Genomic DNA, 24,651 nt, shown 5'->3' with positions numbered 1-24,651 from the left:
TTGAGTTGGATGACTGCCTCCCACCCTGACAAAATGTACGTCCTTTAGTTCAAACTTGAATTACAAATCGTCAGATATTATCCCACTGGGCAAAAGCTGGTTGAATCAACATTATTTTCATGCAATTTCAACCCCCCCAAAAAACTATGTGATGGCGTTGATTCAATGTGGAAAACTGATTGGATTTGCAAATGGTCAACAACATAACGGGGAAAAAATGGTGACAATTAATTTCATGTTGAATTCAAGTTAATTGACAACTCAACCAAATGTAAATCAAAACTAGACGTTTAACAGACTGAATTCTGTGCCCAGTGGATTGGTTCCTTGAGTTGAACCCACCCAGAGACACAGATCATTAGGCTATATATACAGTACCGTAGGCAGTATATTCCAGTATATTCTAAAATGAAGGGAAACCATAGCAGCTCCTACACATGGTGGCAATCAACCAATGCATAAAAAGGAGATACACATTATTTTGTCAAGACTCATTTGTCATTTGCTCAAATGGATAACATCGACCAACCTAGGGTGGTGTAATGAAAACAAGCAACCAACTATCCACAAATGTAGGCAATATGTCTATCAATATGTCTTAGACAGGCGATTCAGAGTCATCTTCCAGCTAATTGGTTGGCCTTAGCCAATCAGATCTACTAATGAGTGTCTAATTGATACTCAGCTGGAGGTAAATCCAGGATGCACAGTGTGTCTCCAGGGCTGGATTTACACAGGCAGTCCAATTCTGATCTTTTGCCCAATTATTGGCAAAATGTCAAAATAAGCAATTAGTGAACAAATATCAGAATTGGGCTGCCTGTATAAACGGGAGGATCAACGTAGGAGGATCAACGTAGAACAACACTGTAGTAGAGGACTTCATCCTCTCTCCCCAGCCTAGTAGCCTGTACTGGCAGGTGGATGACCTCCTCATGTTTGTTCAGCAGGACACTGATGATGCTGCAGTCAGCACACATGTCAATTATCACCAAACAAACACACTAGCTAGTGTTAGAGCTGGGCCTTTGCAGTGGGGAACTGCACCAGCTAGCACATTTCACCCATTCTTTAATTTGAACCATTTCCTCAAATTTTAAGACAGAGTGGTATAATAACGGCACTTATCCTAAAATGGAGCCTCATTTCCTGTTCTCTGGCTTATTCTGATTAGGCTTTAGATATTGAAAATTAAATATTAATACTGGAGGGTTTTAAGAATTCATTAAAAAGGCATTATTTTATAAGTAGGCAAATTATGTTGAACAATAATAAAACAGCCAAAAGGCTCCCTAAATGTACACATTTTCATCCATTCATCATCTATTTGTATCTATCCATCTATTGCCCTGTGAAGTATATTATGGGTAAATTGGAAATAAAATACAGATGTAGGATCTTAGTTTGATCACTCTTTTGTTGCTGAGAATTTGCTTGCACAGCAGGAAATGCAAACTTGATCAGACTTGATTTGCCCTAACGAAAAATGTATCAACTATACAAAAAATGTCTATTCATTATAATCCACACAATAATTCACATTTCTTGTTGCTGCAGGATTATTTTCCTGCTGTAGCAAACTGGCTCAAATTAAGATCCTACATCTGTAACTACACATCAATTGCATTCAAAAGAGTATCATTCATAGCCAGGACAGACAGGCTGCTCTAGACCTTGGAGACAGCATCAGGCGGCAGTGGCAGATGTAGAAGCCTCAGCTTTGACATGCAGGCTGTTCCAGCTTTCAGACAGCAGAGGCAGACACATATGAGGGATCTCTCTTGGTTGCTACCTTTAGCATTAATCAGGCTCATCATCACTGGAGCTGCCTGCTCTGAAGTCTCTAATCTGGGGCGAAAAAAGTAAAGTCTGATTCAACACCCTCCTCAGTGTACATTTCCCTCACAAGAATGGCATGGTAATTCTGCAGAATAATAAAAAAATAAAAACATTCTGTACTGTGGGGTTGACGACAGAAAGGCTCCAGATGCAAAAGACAAAACAATGAGATGGAATCAGTCAAAGAACTGTTTTCCACTGGAAAAATAACACAAATTGCAATAATACAATTCAATCAGACACGTAAAATATCCTATATCCAAGACAATAAGGCCCACAATGCATCAAAAAGATGTCACTTTCTGATGCAGACAGGCTGACAGTCTTGACTTGAGCACACTTAGAAAAAAGGTGCTATCTAGAACCTTAAAGGTTCTTTGGCTGTCCCCATAGGAGAACCCTTTGAAGAACCCTTTTTGGTTGCAGGTAGAAACATTTTGGTTCCAGGTAGAACACTTTTGTGTTCCATGTAAAACCCTTTTTTACAAAGGGTTCTACCTGGAACCAAAAATCGTTCTACCTGGAACCAAAAAGGGTTCTCCTATGAGGACAGCCGAAGATTCCTATTGGAACCCTTTTTTAAGAGTGCATAGTCCAATCAGATGGACTGTCTACTCCAAATACAGACATACGATATACCCCAAAACATCAAAGCCCACATCTGTCAGAAATCTAGACAACATAGTCTCTTTAAATAATGACCCCTATAATCAGACTATACATTCAGCCAGCCCTGTCGTTACAGTGGGTAACTTCCCTGATCATTAAAACCATCATCATTACAGCCAAAAAACATTAAGTAAAAGTAAAAGGGCACAAGCTAATATCTAATGATAAACAAGCTAGCATCCTAAGAGGAATACACACCACGGTATTCTGTCTAATGCTCTTAATTCATCTCATATTTAACAGTTTGGTTTAATCCTTCCCTTTGATGTTTTCCTGATGAAATTGTTCAAGCTCGTCTGCTTTATTTAGACTGATATGGCTCGTACGTTTCCATAACGGAGGCTCAGTCAGTCATTAGGAGGGTATTTGATGTGTCCGTCTTCCGAGGGTTCGTGTGTCTCACAGCCCCCAATCATCTAGTCTCAGAGTAGCCAGAGGGAGAGGAGGATGGCTCTGATGTCGACACTTTACATTAAACTGATGAAATTAATTCAAAGATGTGAATCCATCACACAATATCAGTCCTGGCATATGGGGGCCGTTAAAATATTAATAATTAATAGAATCATCTTATTGAACCACTGCAGAGCTCAGGTTCTCATTTTCTCATTTTCACTCCTGCCAATTTTCCGGCATGAAATGGAAGGGGGAGAAAACAAATTGAACAAATAATACCTTTTTGGTATGAATTTTAGATTAAGGCTTGTCACCTGTTAAACTTGTATTAAATTACATGATGGACAGTTTGGGAGATAACTTTGTTATCACCACAGCTTGAATACAAATTTTATATAGAGCATAATTCATATAAATGAGATATATTTGACAATGCAGTGGGATGAAACCCAGACATGTGTGGATTCTTTATTATGCTTTTTTACTTTCTACAAGATACTGTCATTGTCTCCTGGAAATCTGATCCAAATGTAAAGAACAAGGCAGTTAAAATCACATTTGAAACATGCAAAGAGTCCCTGTACTAACTTTCTTCTCTGTTTCTGGAGCCCTTCAGACACACAGACAAATGTGGTCCTGATTGTTGCCTTATATTTCTATTTAATTGCCTAGGGACATGTTGTAGTACCATATCAGCTAAAGACCCTCTGAGGTGACGAATGGAATGGTCGATAATTCACCAGAGGCTGGGCTTCAGGAGCTAAAAGCCAAATGCATTTACACAAGACGTCCAGGGGACCGCTGTACATGGCCTAATCTCACACCAAATCCCACAAGACCACTCCTGGAACGGATCCAGGCCAGTTTGTTACGTGGCATTCCACCAAGAGAGGAAACAAACTTTGTTTGTGTACAGCGTAGTACTTACTCTGTACACATTGGCATGAACAACTTAAACAAATAGAATTTGCATCATTGTATATCAAAACAAGGAAGCAAAAGATTGTTCTAGTTCTAATAAAGTATTACACTAAATAACACATAAAGACAATATAAAATGTAGTAAAACTTTAGATGGCAAAACAGCTCTGAGCTACATTTGCAATATCTTTGTAAGATACATACAATATACTGTAGTACATGGACTGGAATAAAGGCAAAATTGTAAAATCCTCAACATCATGACACATGTATGATGTAGATCAACTCTACAACATTTTATCTTGTAACAAGAATATTGTTCAACCCATCGACAACATCTATACTGTAGACCTCATCCGGAAAATGAAGTATACATGAGCATAATCCATTAATGGGAAGCGGTTTTGGATTATTTATACCGTCTGTTACCCATCAGCTATTTAACCCCTCACTTCAAAACATTCAGTGAACATTAATAAACAGAATCACTTATAAAGCATGAACTGGATTGAGAAATGAAGAATATATTAATTGATAGATAAGAACACAAATACATACTGTATATAAAGCTACAGTATGAAGCTTGAACTTTTTAAACACAGGGTCAAATTGTTGTTGGCAAATCCTTTCTTTTAAATCCATTAATGACCGAGGGAGTTACTCCTGTAGTTTTGTTACTGGGAGCTCAATCCAGGAGATGCATTAATGTACAATCTGTCACAAAGTCTCACTTTACAAACAAGGAGATATCGATCGGATGGGAATCTTTTCCTTCAATCATTTTGTTTGCGGAGTTTTGGCTGTTTCAGCTCTGAATTTCTCAGGAACATAAAAAAAACTAAACCCTTTGGTGGTGCAAGGCACAGGGGGAGGTGATGCATACAGATTTATGTTACTGCTATGATTGACACCAGTGAAAATGTAGGCTCGTGCAGGGTAATAGATACACACAGCGAATATGACTCAAGATGGAATTATTGTACAGCTATTCTAGAATCAAATTATCAATATTTCCTAGGGTCTGCCTAGAATGTACTGTAGTTAGCCATCCATCAGAAAGACATACTGCTCATAACATGAAAGTTCCCATGTACTACTACTACTACTACTACTACTAAAGTATGTTATGATTTCTAACACTGCTGGCCAAGGGTATAACCTCAACTATTTTCTTGAGGCCAACCTCACACATGCATGTGACAGCCACAATGGGGCCTAATCCATCAATGTTTGGTGTTAGATATCCTTGTGTTTGTTCTGAAGGGGTACAGAAGCCTAGAACGAAGAGGAGGGTTTATGGCAATCAACCAAATGTGCTGTATGATATATGAATCAAATATGCTAATATATAATGTGCAGCCTGACCATAGCAGATTTTCAAATAATACTTCCAAACCCTTGAAGAACTGGACAAAGCCACTCCTTTCCAAATCAAAGAATAACAAGAAGCCTTTTCATTCATTCTTAGCCTTCATGCTTGTCTATGGTGCATAGCATTCATTTCTACACTCATCCACAGTGGTTTTACATGCATGGTAATCCTTTACAGAACAATAGTTGTATTTACCCAACATAAGCTGTGAAATACCAGGAGAGGACAGAGTACTGTGGCATCAAGTCGCCAAAATATAACAAGATCAATTGGTTTCTTCCAAGGGAGTATAAAGGTCAGATCCGTTCAGAGTAAACTGATAAATACTGCATTAAGAAACAGTGATAAGATTTTTCTACATGGGGAGGAATAGCATTAGATACTTTAATAGTGAGGAGCCAAGACATTAACTCAGGGAGGGAGGTAAACTGCATCTGAACCTCCCTCTGCGCTGCAGCTCATTAAAATTGCAGATCACATCCCTCATCAGCGCCATGCCAGTTCAAAACACCATCCTGCTCTTCCTTTCCATTGGTCTGTCAGTCTTAACAGATCAGCAGGAGTCAGGGACGGTAAGAGAAAGACAAGGCCCACCATATTCCCACTTCAAACACAGCCTTTTTCCCAACACACAGCAATATTTATTCCCTAGAGTGATACTCGTTCTGACTGAGAATAAATAAATGCTGAGGGACATTCTGGTGCAGAAAAAGACAATAAGGCAATATTAATAATAAAGCAACAACAATGACAACATTGTCTATGTAATGACCTCAGCGATTAACGTGGCCATGCTTCCCAACAGATATACATTGAGTGTACAACATTAGGAACACCTGCTCTTTCCATGACATAGACTGACCAGATTAATCCAGGTGAAAGCTACAGTATGATCCCTTATTGATGTCACTTGTTAAATCCACTTCAATCAGTGTAGATAAAGGGGAGGAGACAGGTTAAATAAGGATTTTTAGGCCTTGAGACAATTGAGACATGGATTGTGTATTTGTGCTATTCAGAGGGTGAATGGGCAAGACACAATGCCTTAGAACAGGGTATATATGGTAGGTGCACCAGATTGTGTTAAGGACTGCAACACTGCTGTTTTTTACACGCTCAACAGTTTCCCGTGTGTATCAAGAATGGTCCACCACCCAAAGGACATCCAGCCAACTTGACACAACTGTGGGAAGCGTTAGAGTCAACATGGGAATGCTTTGACACCTTGTAGAGTCCATGCTCCAATGAATTGAGGCTGTTCTGAGGGCAAAAGGGGGAGGGGAGTGCATCTCAATATTACGAACGTATTCTCAATGTTTTGTACACTCAGTGTTTAACATTCACAAATGCCCATTTCTAGCAGGATAAATAGTCAATGTGAAGGCTAAGGAGTACATTTGAATGTCAGTAACATTGCATCACAGCAGACAGTACCCTCCAGTCCACAGCGTACACTCTCAAAAACAACTAATCTGCACCTGTTTATTAATAATGTTCTCTGATGATGCTCTATTTCTTCCATTATTACCACAAAATGACATCATGCATGAACCTCGTGTAAAAGCACTTTGAGACAAACATTCAAAATAACAAGCTGATATAAATCAAATTATTACTTGATTTATTCTCTCCTCCACATACTGTAAGTTGATATATTTTTTACAGCTGTTGGAGACCTGAAATGGGTAACTAACACTGTTGTCTGATTTCACGTTTTGAATGGACTTCAACATGAGAAACGAGGCTGCTACAGACTGACTCCAGCTCTCATCAGACTTGACCCTGGAAAAGGTTCCTCACACAAGCAAACTTAATTTCAAACTAACGTTCTGCCTCTCACTGAAGAGTGTGCATAGCGAATTAAGAGCGTGACATCCCTGATACAAATATCACTTCTCTTGACGATCAATAGACTGAGCCTGCTCTTTGTTTGCTTTCATTACCCGCTGAATGAATCCCCGGGAATTCAAGATAAATACATACCCCAAAATCATTATATTCCTCAGTACACACTGTCGCAGTACACACACTGTCCCTTTATGGTGTATAGTACAGTAGGTCCCAATGCCTTGAGGACCTTGCCGCCTTACAAAAGGTTTTACCTGACACCTTGCAATAGTGGTCACTATGGAGTTCTTGGGTTGACATCATGGACAAATTTGGTGGAAAACATAACAGAAGTGTTTAGCTTTACTGCAGCGGGTCGGACCCATTTTCATTATTTTCATAGCGAAATTATGGGAAAATAGTGAGATTCACAGCTACCTATTGAACAAACTCAATCCTACGTACAGCATAGTTATTAACAGGTTATGAACAAAAAATGTATTCTTGTTTTATACATTTTGATGAAATGATAAGAACACACAGACAGTGGGATATGTAAATAAATGGTGTATAACCCCATGGTGTTGCATTTCCCGTGCCGTGTGGTCTTACCGTTCTCACCGTCTGACTTCCTCTCCTGCTCGGTGTCAGTGAGAGACAGGACAGAGTTGGCTCTGCTGGACAGACAGGAGCTGTGCTCCGATTTAATCTCCTGCATCCAGAGTCTTAGGGCGTGGTCGGGCGAGGGCCCACCCTCCGTCTCTGTCTCCACATCAGAGCCCATGCCCAGTGGGTAGCCGTGCTGGGGAGTAGAGCGAAGCTCTGCCTGGTAGTTGGGCCGCGCTAGCTGGGTGGATTCACAGAAGTCCAGCTCTAGGAGAGAGAAAGGAAATAACAATATTAACTTATTCATTTTCATATCTCCGCCAGTGTTTTATGGTGTTGTATTATTTCATATATCAAAACAAAGAATTATACTGTACACTGCAGTAAGTTCATCACTGAAGAAACAAATAATATTTTAAATAAACAGGCACTGCAAGAGCCAAGAGGACACTATTTTGAAAGCAACAGTACTTGCTAGAACTGTTGTAATGCTACCAATAATGGAACGCTACTTTCTTTAGACAGATATTGTCAGAAAATACTTTAGAATGTAATAATTTCAGGCTTTATTTAAACCATTTGGCTATTCATTAAAATTCACAAAATACCTCTAAATGGCTCACATTTAAACATCAATCATTGAACAACCATCTACAGATCATTGTAACTAAATGAGAAACAAAGACTGTTTCTATTCTAATAAAACCGTGAGATAATTCATAGTGACATATGGTTTCAGAGACAAAATGCTGTGAAGTAAATTGAGTTTTTCCCATTCTTAGATCTCCCAAATAAGGCAACGGAAAGAGATATTTTTGGTGCTCACTTACATATCCCTTGGGGAAGTGCTCACCAAACATATGAAAATTGTTTCATATTTCTTTACAGAGAATGGGCTTTATAGGTATCACAGTATCCACTATGTTGTCATACTCTATTTATTGAAAGGTAGCTGGTGGCAGTGAAAGCAGATTTGCAAAGGCTGTTCTAGAGTGCAACATGTCATATTTTTGTCAATGCACATCATTTTGAAACAATGTTTAGTCCACATTTCGTGTTTGGTGAACAGAACCATTTTATAATGGAGAAACAGAACCATTTTAAAACGGAACATTTTACTACTGCACGTTGATACCTATCAGTATACTGTGTGGTACATTGACCTACACTGGTATAGCCTGGGTAAAACTGTTTCTGCTCTCTTGCCAACTCCTTATGGAATTGATCCTTCGCTAAGCCCCGCCAATCGCAGTGCTCCGTTGGATAGCAACTGTCATCAACCAGGCTCGAATCCGACCTGCCTCAGACAAACTCACATTTCACATACAAGGTTTAAATGGCTAAATAATTGATTAGTGCAACAGGGGTACTTGCGACTGTGATTCCTGAAATGCAGAGCCTATTTTACGAATTCAAAACACTAGTTAGTTAGCTAGCCAGTCAATATAACTTGTTTTATCCAAATGGATGTTAGCTACCTAAGTTAGCTATATTATGAATTTAACTCTCATCTGCAGTCAACATCAAATTGTATTTGTCACATGCGCCGAATGTAAAATGCTTACTTATCAGTCCTTAATTAACCAACAACGCAGCGTTTTAAAAAAGTAAGTAAGAAACTAGCTAAAGAAACTAAAGGAAAAATAGTAACACAATAAAAATAACAATAACGAGGATATATATATACAAGGAGTACCGGTACCGAGTCAATGTGCAGGGGTACGGGGTATTCGAGGTAATTGAGATAATGTACATGTAGGTAGGGTAAAGTGACTATTTATAGATAATAAACAGAGAGTAGCAGCAGCGTATGTGAAGAGTGTGAAGGAATGTGAATGTATGTGTGAGTGTATGGGGGGGAATGGGTCAATATACATGTATGTTGTGTGTGTGTGTGTGTGTGTGTGTGTGTGTGTGTGTGTGTGTGTGTGTGTGTGTGTGTGTGTGTGTGTGTTGGAGTGCCAGCGTAGTATGTGTGGGTCAGTGGTTAGAGTCCAGTGAGTGTACATCGAGCCTGTGCAAGAGAGTCATTGCAAAACATTATAATAGATAATAATAGAATAAGGGGGTCAATGCAAATAGTCTGGGTAGCCATTTGATTAACTGTCCAGCAGACTTAAGGTTTGGAGTAGAAGCTGCTAAGTAGCCTTTTGGTCGCAGACTTGGTGCTCCAGTACTGCTTGCTTTGACTGCATGCTGACATTGCAGAGCCATTCAGTGGCTAGCCACACTATTTTACCAGGTTCCTGTGTAGCAACTGTTGTGACAGTCCACCACAACATACCAGAGAGGCGCCTGATTAGCAAGGAGTAGCCTGTGTTTAAGGGGGCGGGGCTTAGCTGAGGGTTAATTGTCATGCTAAACACATCAATGGGCAAATTCGTTTTGCATGGCCCAGTGCCCCGGTTTTGCTCATTTTCGACCATTCCATTGGTCCTAAGGAGAAGTCTCTTGCCTAATAACAATCATGTTTGGCTTGACAATGACAATGGAGCTGGCAAAAGCACAAACCGATCTGGGACCAGGTTAAATCTGGTACATTCTGTCTACCATTTTCCGTAACACTATTTACATTAGTAGCGTGGTACATTCCCTTTTTCTCTCTTCATTTGATGTTCCGAAATTGGAGAGGCATTGTGGAAGTGTGTGGATGCTGTGAGTATTCCCACAGAATGAGGCGTTGGACGCACCATCTGTTTTCACCACCTCCAGATCAGGGATGGGTGAACAGTAATTCCCCCAGTTGCCTTTCATGACAGAATACAATATGATATCCTTCAAAATAAATAATTCAGGACTAAGAATACTAATTTTAACTCACAAGCCAGATTTCTAGGTCATTGTTGGCATGGCACAAAAAGGCAAGTTTTGTTTTCACTTGAAAAAGCAGCAGAAATACTCTATGTTACGAAGCACTTAATTTACTAAATCTGGGAAAATTAGATACACTTCTTCCACGTCAGCTTTGCACCTCTATAACAGGTGTGACCTTGAGCGATATTAACTTGAGCTGTAAAAAGTGTCTATGTATATCCTTTTCAAAAATAAATGAACGTACTCCAGAGAGGATGATGCATCCTATTTTATTCCTAATCTGTTCTGCACTGTTTGGTCAAATCATAATTTCCAACAGTTACAAAAATAACAGTGCCCAAAGCTTCAGCCGTAAACCCAGCATGTAGAAAGACCAAGGTTTAATCTTTCATTATGATTGATCTGTTTATTTGTTTATTGGGATCCCTGTTAGCTTATGCAGAAGAAACTGCTACTCTTCCTGGGGTCCACAAATAAACTCAAAACACTGATAGACAAGGACAGCCACACACATTTAAAATAAAGCTATATACAAACAACGCAACTAAAAAATACAAATACAAAAACATTGTGTGTGTTAGAGTGTATCTGCTTTTACATATGTTTGTATGTGTGTCCCCTCACAGTCCCCGCAGTTCCATGAGTTGTTTTTTTATACATTTTTTAAAGGTAATTTTGCTGTTTGCATGAGTAATTGGAGATGGAAGGGAGTTCCATGCGATCATGGCTCTGTATAATACAGTGCATTGACTTGAATTTGTTTTGAACTTGGGGACTGTGAAGAGACCACTGGTGGCATGTCTTGTACGGTATGTATGGGTGTCTGAGCTGAATGTTTTTGAGAATGCAGACAATCTGGAATTTGTCACAGTATTATTTCTCATAAAAACTTGAAGAGAAGCCGTAAATCTCTCGCTAACCCTCAAACGGAAAGACTGGCATGCATGTTGTTGATGTTAGTTCTGTATGTGCAGTTAAGGGTAAAGCGTGCTGCTCTGTTTAGAGCCAGCTGCAGCTTTGCAAGAACTTTCTTTGCTGCACTTGATCATATTACCAGACAGTAATCAAGATGGGAGAAGACCAGATCCTGAACAACTAGTACAGTTGATTTTTGTGTAGAAAACGCATAACATCTTTTTATAAACAGACATACCCCTCTCCATCTTCACAACAACTTTGTCAATATGAATTGCCCATGATAATTGACCATCCAATGTTTTACCTAGGAGTTTAGCTTCCTCAACATCCTCAATGGTCACAACCTTTATGTAAAACTCCAGGTGAGGTTAAGGTCTTAGAGAATTTTGAACGAAATACAAAGCTTTTAGTTTTAGAAGTATTTAAGACCAGTTTATTATTAATCACCCATTCTGATACTGACTGTAACTCCTTATTTAGAATTTGTGTGAGCTCACTGGCTTTGGGTGCTGACATGTAGAGTGTGGAATCATCCGCATATATACAGTGCATTCAGAAAGCAGACCCCTTGACTTTTTCCACATTTTTTTACGTTACAGCCTTATTCTAAAATGTATTAAATAGTTTTTTCCCCTCAATCTACACAAAATATCCCATAATGACAAATAGAAAACTGAAATATAACATTTACATAAGTATTCAGACCCTTTACTCAGACATTTGTTGAAGCACATTTGACAGCGATTACAGCCTTGAGTCTTCTTGGGTATGATGCTACAACCTTGGCACACCTATATTTGTCTTCTCTGCAGATCCTCTCCTGCGTTGTCTTGGCTGTACACTTAGGGTCGTTGTCCTGTTGGAAGGTGAACCTTCTCCCCAGTCTAAGGTCCTGAGCGCTCTGGAGCAGGTTTTTATCAAGGATCTCTCTGTACTTTGCTCCATTCATCTTTCCCTCGATCCTGACTTGTCTCCCAGTCCCTGCCGCTGAAAAACATTCCCACAGCATGATGCTGCCACCACCATGCTTCACCACAGGGATGGTGCCAGGTTTCCTCCAGACGTGACACATGGCATTCAGGCCAAAGAGTTCGATCTTGGTTTCATCAGACCAGAGAATCTTGTTTGTCATGGTCTGAGAGACCTTTAGGTGCCTTTTGGCAAACTCCAAGCAGGCTGTCATGTGCCTTTTACTGAGGAGTGGCTTCCGTCTGACCACTCTACCATAAAGGCTTGATTGGTGGAGTGCTGCAGAGATGGTTGTCCTTCTGGAAGGTTCTCCCATCTCCACAGAGAAACTCTGGAGCTTTGTCAGAGTGACCATCGGGTTCTTGGTCACCTCCTTGACCAAGGCCCTTCTCCCCGGATTGCTCCGTTTGGCCGGGTGGCCAGATCTCTGAAAAGTCTTGGTGGTTCCAAACTTATTCCATTTAAGAATGATGTGTGTTCTTGGGGACCATGAATGCTGCAGAATTGTTGGTGTCCTTCCCAAATCTGTGCCTCGACACAATCCTGTATCAGAGCTCTACAGACAATTCCTTTGACCTCATGCCTTGGTTTTTGCTCTGACCTGCACTGTCAACTGTCAGACCTTATATAGACAGGTATGTGCCTTTCCAAATCATGTCCAATCAATTGAATTTATTACAGGTGGAATCCAATCAAAGAAGGGTTACAGATATAGAAAATCAGGGTGGCAATACAGTCTGCAACAATTATCAACAGTTTACCATCAAGGTTGTCTATACCTGGTGACTTATTATTGATGGATGACAATAGTTTTTCCACCTCTCCCACAATAACTTGACCAAATTCAAAACCGCATTCCTTCTCTTTCATTATTAGATATTTTATACCAAGTGATGATGGTTCACTGTTTAATGTTGTCATTTCACTTTTAGTTTTTTCTACTTTACTAGTGAAACAGTGGTTGAAATGATTTGCAATATCAACTTCAATGAACGATGGATATTAATTAGGTTTTCTTCCCATAATATAATTTAAGGTACTCCAAAGTATTTTACGTTGTGTTTTATGTCATTTATCTTTGTTTGGTACTATAATTTATTCTTCTTTTTGTTAAGTTTAGTCACAACATTTCTCAACTTACAGTGCGTCAACAAATCAGCTGAGCAGCCTGACTTGTTTATCACCTCTTTTGCATCATTTATTTGAACCATACAATTGTTCAATTCATCATCGATCCATGGGGCTCTAATAGTTATCACACTTAGTTTCTTAACAGGTGCATGCTTGTCAACAATTGGAGCAAAGCTTTGCAGCATTAGTGAAGATATACATTGCCAGTCAAAAGTTTGGACACACCTACTCATTCTAGTCCTAAAATGATCTACATTGTAGAATAATAGTGAAGAATTCAAAACTACGAAATAACACATGGAATCATGTAGTGAGCAAAAAAGTGTTAAACAAATCAAAATATATTTTAGATTTTAGATTCTTCAAAGTAGCCACCCTTTGCCTTGATAACAGCTTTGCACACTCTTGGCACAGTCTTGAAGGAGTTTCCACAAATGCTGAGCATTTGTTGACTGATTTTCCTTTACTCTGCAGTCCAACTCATCCCAAACCATCTCAATTGAGTTGAGGTTGGGGGATTGTGGAGGCCAGGTCATCTGATGCTGCACTCCATCCCTCTCCTTGGTCAAATAGCCCTTACACACCCTGGAGGTGTGTTTTGGGTTATGTTGAAAAACAGATGATAGTCCTACTAAGCGCAAACTAGATGGGATGGTGTATTACTGCAGAATGCTGTGGTAGCCACGCTGGTTAAGTGTGCAATGAATTTTAAATAAATCACTGACAGTGTCACCAGCAAAGCACCCCCACACCATCACATCTCCTCCACTATTATTCAAGTGGGAACCACACATGTAGAGATCATCTGTTCACATACTCTGCGTCTCATAAAGACACGGCGGTTGGAACCAAACATCTCCAATTTGGACTCATCGGACCAAAGGACAGATTTCCACCAGTCTAATGTCCATTGCTCGTGTTTCTTGGCCCAGGCAAGTCTCTTCTTATTATTGGTGTCCTTTAGTAGTGGTTTCTTTGCAGCAAATTGACCATGGAGGACTGATTCAGTCCCCACTGAACAGTTGATGTTGAGATGTGTCTGTTATTTGAACTTTCAGAAGCATTTATTTGGCCTGCAATCTGAGGTGCAGTTAACTCTAATGAACTCATCCTCTGCAGCAGAGGTAACTCTGGGTCTTCCTTTCCCCCCACACCTTGTCACAACCTAACTTATTGGCTCAAATGCATTATGAAGGAAAGAAGTTCCACAAATTCCACAAATGAACTTTTAACAAGGCACACCTGTTAATTGAAATACATTCCCATGAAGCTGGTTGAGAGAATGCCAAGGGTGTGCAATGCTGCCATCAAGGCAAAGGGTGGCTACTTTTTTGGTTACTACATGATTCCATGTGTCATTTCTCAGTTATGATGTCTTCACTATTTTTCTACAATGTAGAAAATAGTAAAAATAAAGAAAAACCCTTCAATGAGTAGGTGTGTTCAAACTTTTGACTGGTACTGTATGATCAATACAAGTGGAAGTAACAGATCCAACACTATTGGTATGCACTCTACTTGGTTGAGTGAGCACCTAAGTCATATTCAAGGCAATAGTCACAGTTAGAAGCATCCTCTTGAGAGGACAGCTAGTTGCTAATCAGTCAATGTTCAGGTCACCCAGAAAATAAACCTCTCTGTTAATATCACACACAGTATTAAGCATTGCACACAGATTATCCAAATACTGACTGTTAGCATTTCTTGACCTACAGCAGCCCCCCAAGACAAGAAGCTTTAGATGAGGCAGTTGAACTTGCAACTACAGCACTTCAACAACATTTGACATGAGATCCTCTCTAAGCTTCACAGGAATATGGCTCTGAACATACACAGCAACAGCTCCCCCATAGGCATTCCTGTATTTCTGTAGATGTTATATCCCTATATTGCTACTGCTGTATCATCAAAGGAATTATCTAAGTGAGTTTCAGAGATTGACAGTATATTCATGTTATCCGATGTTAGCAAGTTATTGATTTCATGAACCTTATTTATAAGGCTACATATATTAATATGAACGATTCTTAGCCCTTTCCTTGGTAGCTTATCGGAGATAGACATAATATGGAGACAAAATAAATATGTGTGTGATGTTGGACTGAAGCTACTGAGCCTGAGGCTTGGCTCTCTCATTCCTCCCAGGCTTTTGGGAGTGAAGGTGGACAACGAGCCTGTTGTAGCAGATGTAAGCAATGTTCCCATGCTCTCTGGCAGCTTTCATAGCTAGGATAAGTTCTTTCCGACTCTGGCGCACAGCTTCAGAGAAGTCCTTGTTGAGGAAGATGTTGGTTCCTTTCAAGTTCTTGACTCTCTCCAGAACAGCCATCTTGTACTTAAACCTCAGGAACTTAACCACTATCGGCCTGGGTCTGTCACCTTGGATGGTTACATATTTTCCAGACCAGTGGGCGCGCTCAACATCAATCTTCGTATGATCCATTTACAGCTTTTCAGTGATACTTTTCCTTACTTTCTCATCAGACCTAGCCCAGTTCTCATGTGAAAATGATGGTATACCATCCACAACGATGTTATTCCTCCTGGAATGTCCCTCAGATCAGTGGTCACCAACCTTTTCTGAGTCATGCTCACTTTCGAGGTCGAAAAGCAAGCCGAGATCTACGGCTCAGATATCTTTTTAAACATGACGTATGATTTTTTTTACATTAACCTAATATAAACAGTTGTGTGGGAATGAAGTTTGTGCAGTAGGCCTAATACATTATACACTAGGCCACCTGGGTTGGCAGGTAGCTTAGTGGTTAGAGCATTGGGCCAGTAACCAAAAGGTTGCTAGATTGAATCCCTGAGCTGACAAGGTACACATCTGTCGTTCTGCCCCTGAACAAGGCTGTTAAGCCACTGTTCCTAGGCTGTCATTGTAAATAAGAGTTTGTTCTTAACTGACTTGCCTAGATAAATAAATTATCACAGCATATTGGCTATATGCCTGGCTTGCCAATATCATGCCAGAGACGTCAAATCATCACGTCAGTGATCTTCAGGTTGGAAAGCCGGTGCAATTGCCACATTCAACCTGAAGAACCTGCCTCTTTCTAGAGCTCTGACTTTTCAACCTGAAGATCACTGAAGTCATGATTTGACCTTGTATTTTCTGAGTTTCCAGTTGTTTTGAATGTGGCATTTATCTAGAAAGTTGCCCAAGTTTTCAGCTTGGAATTCAGAGTTGGATGACTGTTCAAATATATTATTATTATTATTTTTATTATTATTATTATATATATTTTTCACAGTAGGATCTCTTTATATTCCTTGTTCCCAGTTGTCTAGAACACACTGACGTCAGAAGATGGAGATTTCCGAGTTCCCAGTTGTTTTAAACACGCGTCTTAGCAGAGGGAGGGAGAGAGCAGCATAGGGCCAATTGTGCGCCACCTCATGGATCTCCCGGTTGTGGCCGGCTGCAACACAGCCCAGGATCAAACCCGGATCTGTAGTGACACCTCTAGCACTGTTATGCAGTGTCTTAGACCGCTGCTCCACTCGGGAGGCCCAGTGCAAGTGGAATTAGGGAGACGTGCGTTTTATGTTTTGTAATAGTGTTGACTTTTTTTTTTTTACATGAACCCACTCATAAAAACAGCAGCTTTTTGCTGTATTATTTAACAGTCTCTCTATGGCCATGGTTTTATCAGTTATTCAATCTTGTGTAGGCTAGTATCAAACTTTGCTGTGGCCGGGGTCGTGGAAGCTCTGTAGGCACGGTCATTTGAGCTTCCCGATTGGTTAGTGCAGTAGGCACACTCGATTTAGCCACAGATCTCCCGGTCTGCCCGATAGGTGGAGTTAGTCTTTTCATACAAATTAAATGGTTCAAAATGGGAACACTTTGCTTGCCCAGTGCGCAGGGTGGCGCAGTGGTCTAGGGCACTGCAACGCAGTGCTAGCTGCGCCACCAGAGTCTCTGGGTTCGCGCCCAGGCTGGGTTCGCGCCCAGGCTCTGTCGCAGCCGGCCGCAACCGGGAGGTCCGTGGGGCGACGCACAATTGGCATAGCGTGGTTAGAGAGGGTTTGGCCGGTAGGGATATCCTTGTCTCAGTATGTAAAAATGTAATGAAAAGTAAAAAATATAATAAAATGTATGCACTCTACTGTAAGTCGCTCTGGATAAGAGCGTCTGCTAAATGACTAAAATGTAAATGTAAATCAAGTGCACCTATCACCAACAGCACAATACAAAAAAAGGAGCACAAGCCTTTATCGTTGGCTTTTCTACAGAAGTTTGGTGATCAACTAGGAATGCCTTGAGGAACGATCAGTCGATCGCGATCGACCAATTGGTGACCACTGCTCTAGATAGTCTATTTTCCCAGTCATTGATAACGATCAATGATTATCGTTGATAATGATTCGCAGATGTCATCTCAAAAGGACTTACAGTTTATTGTCATCTTGCTGCAAGTCTATTTCAGGACATCCACCTCTCTCTGTGAAGGAGGATCAATCTTTATCAACATTTACACTGCTGAGCATGAAATGACCTCACCTTAAGAGATCATTTGTGATAAAGACTGGGTCAAATAGCTAAACCAGAATAAAATATAACAGAGTACCTTCACTTAACCCTTACACACAAAGATGAACTGTACATTATCTAATTATATCATATTATCAAAACTATATTGTGATATAAATTATTGCAGATACCTGAGACCTGTTATACTGTATAGTGATACAAAAAATGATTTAATTAAATATATTGATCATTTAAAAAAATACCCTACCTGTCAAAAGTTTTAGAACACCTACACAATCAAGGGTTTTTCTTTATTTTTACAATTTTCTACATTGTAGAATAATAGTGAAGACATCAACAATATGAAATAACACATATGGAATCATGTAGTAACCAAAAAAATATTCTATATTTGAGATTCTTCAAATAGCCACCCTTTGCCTTGATGACAGCTTGGCATTCTCTCAACGAGCTTCACCTGGAATGCTTTTCTAACAGTCTTGAAGAAGTTCCCACATATGCTGAGCACTTGTTGGCTGCTTTTCCTTCACTCTGCGGTCCGACTCATCCCAAACCATCTCAATTTGGTTGAGGTCGGGGGATTATGGAGGCCAGGTCATCTGATGCAGCCCTTCATCACTCTAATTCTTGGTAAAGTAGCCCTTACACAGCCCGGAGGTGTGTTGGGTCCTTGTCCTGTTGAAAAACAAATGATAGCCCCACTAAGCCCAAACCAGATGGGATGGAGTATTACTGCAGAATGCTGTGGTAGCCATGCTGGTTAAGTGTGCCTTGAATTCTAAATAAATCAGAGACAGTGTCAACAGCAAAGAACCCCCACACCATCACACCTCCTCCTCCATGCTTTACGGTGGGAAATACACATGTGGAGATCATCCGTTCACCCACACCGTGTCTCACAAAGACATGACGATTGGGACCAAAAATCTCCAATTTGGACTCCAGACCAAAGGACACATTTCTACCAGTCTAATGTCCATTGCTCATGCTCAAGCAAGTCTCTTCTTCTTATTGGTGTCCTTTAGTAGTGGTTTCTTTGTAGCAATTAATCCATGAAGGCCTGATTTACACAGTCTCCTCTGAACAGTTGATGTTGAGATGTGTACGTTACTTGAACTCTGTGAAGCATTTATTTGGGCTGCAATTTCTGAGGCTGGTAACTCTACTAAACTTATCCTCTGCAGCTCCATCCCATCTGGTTTGGGCTTAGTGGGGCTATCATTTGTTTTTCAACAGGACAAGGACCCAACACACCTCCGGGCTGTGTAAGGGCTACTTTACTTTACCTTTCATGTGGCGTTCCTCATGAGAGCCAGTTTCATCATAGTGCTTGATGGTTTTTGCGACTGCACTTGAAGAAACTTTCAAAGTTCTTGAAATGTTCCGTATTGACTGACCTTCATGTCTTAAAGTAATGATGAACTGTCATTTCTCTTTGCTTATTTGAGCTGGTCTTGCCATAATATGGACTTGTTTTTTTACCAAATGGGGCTATCTTCTGTATACCCCCCTACCTTGTCACAACACAACTGATTGTCTCAAACGCATTAAGAAGGAAATTCCACAAATTCACTTTTAACAAGGCACACCTGTTAATTTAAATGCATTCCAGGTGACTACCTCATGAAGCTGGTTAAGAGAATGCCAAGCGTGTGCAAAGCTGTCATCAAGGCAATGGGTAGCTATTTGAAGAATCTCCCTTTTTTGGTTACTACATGATTCCATGTGTTATTTCATAGTTTTGATTTCTTCACTACAATTCTACAATGTAGAAATAGTAAAAAGAAAATAAAAACTAGTAGGTGTTTTAAAACTGTACATTTTAGGTCAATTTCTTAATCAACAGTTTTAATGGATTTGTCAGGGCTGCACAATAATCAGATGTAGATCACAATCCTGTGTGACTAGATTCAGTAATATCAGCCTGTGGCCATGGTGTGTACTCAACACTGTGGTGCGGCTTGCATATGGAGAGGTGTCGTCTTTCTTTAAACTGCTCTTGAGAATCCCTCACCAAGGTGACTTGCCTGACCTCACTCTCAAGTAATAATCTCTACACTAATTACGCCAGTCAGGAACCCATGTCCTTGACCAATTTCTTGTCAGTGAATATCTCTCTACGACCTCCTGCCCCTTAAAATCACAGCCGCGAAATGGAGGCACCAGCGGAAAATGGACACATAAATGAGCACAGGGAATGTTCTCCTCTCCACGAAAGGGGCTGAAATCCTGTGCATACTGTTTTGCTATCAATCTGTTCAGGTTGAAAAAGCTGCTGCTCCGAGCAAATGCCATTTGTTCATTTTATGCAGTTTCCAAGGTAACCAGAACAAAATGTTTTGTTCAGTGTATAATTTGAATACCGCAATACATAGGAGCATAAAGCCGATTTGAGCTCACATTTGCAGTTAAAACAAACCAATAGATGAAAATATGTATTTTCATCATTCGCATAGGTTTGAAGGTAAATCTAAAGAAAAGAAGATACTACAGTATAAAGAGGATCATTTGATTAAAAATATGTCACTGTTAATCATATCAATGTGAGGGATATGAAGTTCAGGTGTTATTCATATGTATGTAAAATGTGCCTTCAAATAGGCAAGTACTGTATGTGAAATAAATATTAAGTGTTCTCTTCAGAAAGTGTAAAAGCATCATTTTGAATTAGAAATACCTACTCTAATCTTCTAATGATCAATCACTGATAGGCATCATTAGAGAGGATCCTCATATAGATTATAATGACATCATGGTCATTATAGCAGACTCATAGTTTCAGCATGCCTACTTTGTTCTCCAATTATTCTCTTCAAATGATATCACAATGATCAAGGAATGTGTCATGTCAACTATATTTCACAACTGCATTTGTTCCAGGACTCCATGAGAAGAGACAGAATAGGGTTAGAAGAACGTGTATGTAAAACAAGAAGAACAGCAACACTGATCAAAGTTGAACTACGGCGGTACAAGTGTACTATCACCATTACGATAATGTTCTACGGTAATCTGTTTTTGTCCATCTTCTGCACCTGTACATACTTATGCCCAATGACCTTACAAATAGCTTTCGAATAGGCCCTATGTAGAATTGACATAATAAAATACAACTGTTGTGAGGAAACCTTACAGTAGCTCCTATAAATCATTATTTTCCAATGACACTGCCATTTCTGATTGTGTTGTTGCCCGAATCTCACAACCGCTTGTTTTCCCCCGATATCAGTATTGGCCATCACAGCCAAGAAAATATTGGTTTTTGTCCCAGATTTCTCTTATCTGGGCATCCCTAGTAACCATGAATCTTTGACAAGTAATAAAGCAATATGGAAATGTAGGAAATTACTCTTACCTTATCAAATGTCTTATCAAATTAGAAATTAGTATAATAATTTCAAGACCTATAATGTGTATTGTGAAAGGTAAACATTCAACCAGTGGTTTAGATGGGACCTGGAATAACCTCCTTAAATCTCCATAGTGGTATTCCATGTCTTCCTGAAGCAGACCAGACCCTGTGACATTTTCATGATGAACCATCAAGAGAGAGTGATGGCATACTGCACAATGTCTCCAGTGAATAAGGTAGATAACAATGTAGACTGCAATGGAAAACGGGGTAAAAACATCTCCACTCAAACCATTCATAATTCTTTGAGTTTTGACCTTGATTACATTGTTTCCCCTGCAACACTCATTTCTTATTCTCATTTCCTAACGATAGATGTGTTTAGTGTGGATGAAATATGTGATTGTGCTATTTTCTACAGAGAAAAAGTCCATTCAAACATAATTATACAACCCCCCCCGCCATACCCATCCCACCCACCAAACCCCAACACAGCCCTAAGGTGTTAAAAAGCTCCTATGTGTGACTGACTAGGAAACAATTGATGGAATAACTGAATTACCTCTAATTTACATTTTTTGCAGCAATATACAACCCGAGTCTACCTTCCACATTAGCATGCAATATTTCCATAGTCACTGCAGCAGCAGAGCAAAGTTTTCATACATTTACCAGGGGATATGCGGATACGGGAACATGAGATTATAAAATTCATTCTGCTAGCTGCAAAGTCATGATAAGCTGCAATGTCTTATCATGCATACAATCAGTTATCCAGTCACACTGCATTTACCTGTTTCCCCCTGCAACCTCTCTGCCATTTTGACTTCATAACTGACCATAACCTGTGTGCAGGGAAAACTGATTAACCTGGAATGTCAAAACTGGAACTTGGGAGTTTATCAATAACTCAAAAATGGAACAGGCATTTACATAATAAATGCCCCCATTGCAGTTACCAATTAAAATGAATTGTTATTTCAATTCAATTACTATTTAACAATCTCACTTTGACTGGTTAAACTTGTTTGTGGTTCATGGTGTTATGCCGTACCTCCAGTGGGCTCATCCACTTTTTTCCGCTTGGCTCTGTGGCTGTTGTAGTTGAGTCTCATCTCCTGGCCGTAATCGGGCAGGGTCTCTCGGGATGTGTAGGATTTGCAAAGGTTCCTACCATCCTCGCTTTCGTCTGAGGAGCTGGTGTATGCAAGCTCCATCTCATTCCGGGCCTTGGATAATGACTGGTAAGGCTTACAATCCATCTGCTCCATGACTGGCAACACTGAACAAAGCTCATTCAGTCATGGGATCCACAATGCAAGACCAATCTGGAGGAAGAATGAGAGTGGAGACAGAGTCCAGATTTAGAACAATTAATATACCTCACACATGGATAATGTTGTGTCTCAGTATTGTGAGAAAAAATATATCACTCAAGTAAAAAGTAATTATTTGGATATTAGTGTCCTTAATCAACATGTTCCTGTTCTAAGGGATTGCTGCTGGGTGGTGTGGTAGAAGATTGAGTTGCTTTAAGAGACACAGGGGAGGAGGAGCCGTTGTAGGAACAGATTGAGAGATAACTTTAATTTTCAACAGAATCTGATGGACTGCTATCAAATACGATGACATAAATCATGTGGTGAACAATGTAGTTCTTGCATCCTTCTTACACACTACTTAAAGTGCCAATATAGAACTTTTTGAGCGACCTGACTAAATTCACAGAAATGATTATAGATCTATCATTCTAGTTGAAAGTAAGTCTAAGAAGTGATATATCTGTTCTATGTGCGCTATTTCTATGCTTCCCATGCTTACGTTTTGTTTTCGCATCTTTTACTTTCGGTTTTATACACCAGCTTCAAACAGCCAAAACAACAATATTTTGTTTATGGAAAAAATATTTCCCAGCGGTTTAGATGAAACAATGATTGTCTACACTATACTAGCTTATTTTGTTACATAAACTGAAATTAGCCAAACTATTACAGTTTTAGCAACCAGGAAATGGCGGAGTGATTTCTGCATAGTGCAACTTTAATATAGCAGGGTTTGAATTCTCAATCGTATCCTAACATCACATCCTGATACCTGGCACTATTTTTAGAATCAGTATTTATCATTAGTATTATCCAGTAGTAATATAACAGTAGCACAGTGATGAATACTGTTATTTCACATCTGTGTTCTAGTGCAGTTCATCACAGCACAGTAGTGTTTTGCTGTGTAATGTAAAGCACATTGGTAACCTTGACATGAACCCGTCTGTTCTGCCCTGAGCTCTGCTTGGGCTGACATTTCTATCATTGCCGCCTGACAGCCACTAAACCTTGGCCTTGACCCAAACACTCGCCCCGTGAAGCAGAGAGTATTGTCTTCACCCCACTGTCCTTCTATCCTCTTGGGAACAGACGGGGGAAAACATCCCATATTACAAATTTCAGCAAGAAATCAGAAGAGGCTTCTGACAATGTTTGCACTCTGACATTTGTAATCTTTAACAGCATTCAAGACAAATATGACAATCAAATGCTCATTAGGCTGTGCCATCTTTACCTGGCTTGTGGTAAAAGGTTATTAATTGCAAGTTCAGTACATATCTTGCTTGACTAATTGGCAGTTGAAAGCATTTTAATGGGCCATTTGTATTCTGTGCTGTGGCCAGCCCCCTGGCCGGACAAGGCTGTTCTTCTGTGCATGCAGAGGTAATTACTCAGGGTAGGTGTGGCTGGAAAATGATGAGTGGGGAGTCAACACCACCAGTTGAAAAAAGGCTGTTTTTTTGTGAGGTTACTGTATAGACTATAAGGCAGTTCAGTTCAGGGCTTTAGACACACACTGCCCACCTCTCTGTGTTTGTTTTATCCAGTTGTGGGAGTGTTTGCATTGTTTATCAGAAACGCTCATGTTTATGCAAATGATGCCTTTATTTTCATAAACACGTTCATTTGTGGTCATTGTTTGTCTTTTTGAGCAATAGTATTGCCATTAAAGTGTATAGTCAAAAAGTGTACAATTAGAATGAACCTGTTTGAAAGGTGTAAGGGGGATACCTAGTCAGTTGTACAACTGAATGCCTTCAACTGAAATGTGTCTTCTGCATTTAAACCAACCCCTCTGAATCAGAGAGGTGCGGGGGCCTGCTATAATCAACATCCATATCTTCAGCGCCCGGGGAACACTGGGTTAACTGCCTTGCTCAGGGGCAGAATGACAGATCTTTACCTTGACAGCTCAGGGATTTGAATCAGCAACCTTTTGGTTACAGGCCCAGTGCTCTAACCACTAGGCTACCTGCCGAATGGTTTACGTCAGGTCCTTTAAGCATGATTG

The 24,651-nt window shown here is 40.0% G+C and overlaps 1 protein-coding gene across 4 annotated transcripts in view; it reads right to left on the bottom strand.

Moving 5' to 3' along the window:
• Positions 1–24,651, bottom strand: part of tenm1 (teneurin transmembrane protein 1) — a 246,029-nt gene that overhangs the window by 185,678 nt on the left and 35,700 nt on the right. For all 4 annotated transcript variants that reach the window (XM_055870047.1, XM_055870059.1, XM_055870067.1 and 1 more), the window contains exons 2-3: positions 22,370–22,643; positions 7,637–7,897 (exon numbers count right to left, since the gene is read on the bottom strand). In XM_055870047.1, coding sequence (XP_055726022.1) covers positions 7,637–7,897; positions 22,370–22,586 — 478 coding nt within the window. In that variant the 5' untranslated portion in view covers positions 22,587–22,643. The remainder of the gene's footprint in view (positions 1–7,636; positions 7,898–22,369; positions 22,644–24,651) is intronic.

The sequence above is a fragment of the Salvelinus fontinalis genome, chromosome 2, assembly GCF_029448725.1.
Source record: "Salvelinus fontinalis isolate EN_2023a chromosome 2, ASM2944872v1, whole genome shotgun sequence".
Taxonomy (NCBI): domain Eukaryota; kingdom Metazoa; phylum Chordata; class Actinopteri; order Salmoniformes; family Salmonidae; genus Salvelinus; species Salvelinus fontinalis.
Note: the sequence above shows the minus strand (reverse complement) of the source record. Positions and strands in the feature narration are given on the sequence as shown.